Source organism: Nicotiana attenuata, chromosome 11 (genome assembly GCF_001879085.1).
Source record: "Nicotiana attenuata strain UT chromosome 11, NIATTr2, whole genome shotgun sequence".
Lineage (NCBI taxonomy): Eukaryota > Viridiplantae > Streptophyta > Magnoliopsida > Solanales > Solanaceae > Nicotiana > Nicotiana attenuata.
The window spans coordinates 43,114,646-43,116,341 of NC_031999.1; the positions used below are offsets into that span (position 1 = coordinate 43,114,646).

The window sequence follows — 1,696 nt, forward strand, 5'->3', positions numbered from 1 at the left end:
CGCACCCAAGGGATCTACCGTAGATAGTCAACCCTAATACAAGCATTATTGGCTACTTTCACGACTCGAACACGTGACTGAATCATTAAGTTTAATATTATGATAAAGTAATGTTTGTCTCTTTTATTTTTCCAGAGATAGGGAGGTCATTTGTGGTTTAAAATTGAGGCTATATTCTAACTTAATCAATGAAGCTAAGTTACATGTGAAACATGGTTTAGAACTCTGAACTTCCTTAAAGCGTAACAAACATTTTATTTCATTCTTGAAACATTACATAGAGAATTAAAGAATCAAATGAATACAAAATACATGTAATAGGCTTTTGAATGATCAATTTAGGGAGCCGCAGACAGTTCTTATGATCCCATTTTGACCAGTTAGGGGACTAATATCTCCCATTCTAATCATAGCAGCAGCAAAATCAGAGGCAAATGCGCGAGGACTGTTACTATATTCAGAAACAATATCATCAGTAGATCCACCACTAAGAAGGACTTGATCTGATTGAAGAAGACCTTTTCTTTGCCTCAAGTTCTTGAAATAATTGTTATCCAATTGATTAGGTGTAACCAAATCAAGTGGAGCTAGGTTTCCATTTTGGTCTTCTTTAGGACATTGACGTCTTCTTGTGCTAGCAAATCCAGCATCAATGTCTGTTCCATTGCCATAAATCCTATCGCGAAAAAGGAAACATTGTGCTTGGCCTATTGAATGTGCTCCTACAATTAGAAAGTTTAAATCTTTAGAACTTCTTCTTAATTATCTGTACAAGTATATGATAAATATTTTATATATGTTCAATATATAATAACTTGATCAACTTTTACCTGATAAAGCAACCATATCCCTTGTGCTAAGGCCTTTGCTCGCAAAACTAGAAATAAGCCTATTAAGAGGATCAAATGGACCAGGAAGATCAGTTTCTGCAAGTGTATGACTTGCAGTTGTTGAATCTCTTCTTCCGAGTTTCACTGCCCATGATGGACCTCCAACCTAATTCCAAGTTATTAAGACAATGCTGGTTAGTTTCACAGTCTCTTGTAGAAATGCAGGGTATGGTTACATACAATAGACCCCTGTGGTCCGGCCCTTCCCTGGACCCTACGCATAGTGGGAGCTTAGTACACCGGACTGTTTTTTTTTTTTACGTTGTACAATACTTTCAATATAGCATAATTTTTTTTCTTCTTTTATAGTGTGAAGAAAATGAAAATCAAACTACGAATACTTACGAGAGTTGATGCATCTCTAGCGGCAACTGCAAGTATGTCTGCACATGATACAATTCCTGGACATGTTTTTTCAAGCTCTTGTTTTGCATCTTCTATAATACCATAGCCTCTAACTGACCCAAGATTTGGCAAGGCAGTCTTCTCACTAACAATAGTAGGAGTTTCATCAAGTAAGATAGAAGCATCACAACCCTATAGTTAAAACCACAAGTTAGTACATTTGTAATCAAGTTTATAATTTCAACTTGAAGTAAATAGAGCTACAAATATACTAATTAATGTGTATTTAACCAACCTGAACAAAGCAATCATGGAAATGAAGGCGAATGAGAGATGCAGCCATACGACGTTCACGTGACACTGCTTGTCTAACACTTGTACGAATGGTGTTGAGAGCATTAGGGCAAGTGCGATCATAGAATGTGGAAGAAAGTTGTGCATGGCATTGCATGCTAGAGAAT

The 1,696-nt window shown here is 36.5% G+C and overlaps 1 protein-coding gene across 1 annotated transcript; it reads right to left on the minus strand.

The window, feature by feature from the left end:
- On the minus strand, positions 266 to 1,690 carry LOC109235038 (lignin-forming anionic peroxidase-like). Its single transcript, XM_019401047.1, has 4 exons — positions 1,531 to 1,690; positions 1,236 to 1,427; positions 831 to 996; positions 266 to 722 (listed from the first exon to the last, which is right to left on the minus strand). Exons 1-4 carry the CDS (start codon positions 1,684 to 1,686, stop codon positions 334 to 336), a joined length of 903 nt encoding a protein of 300 aa, XP_019256592.1. The 5' UTR covers positions 1,687 to 1,690; the 3' UTR covers positions 266 to 333.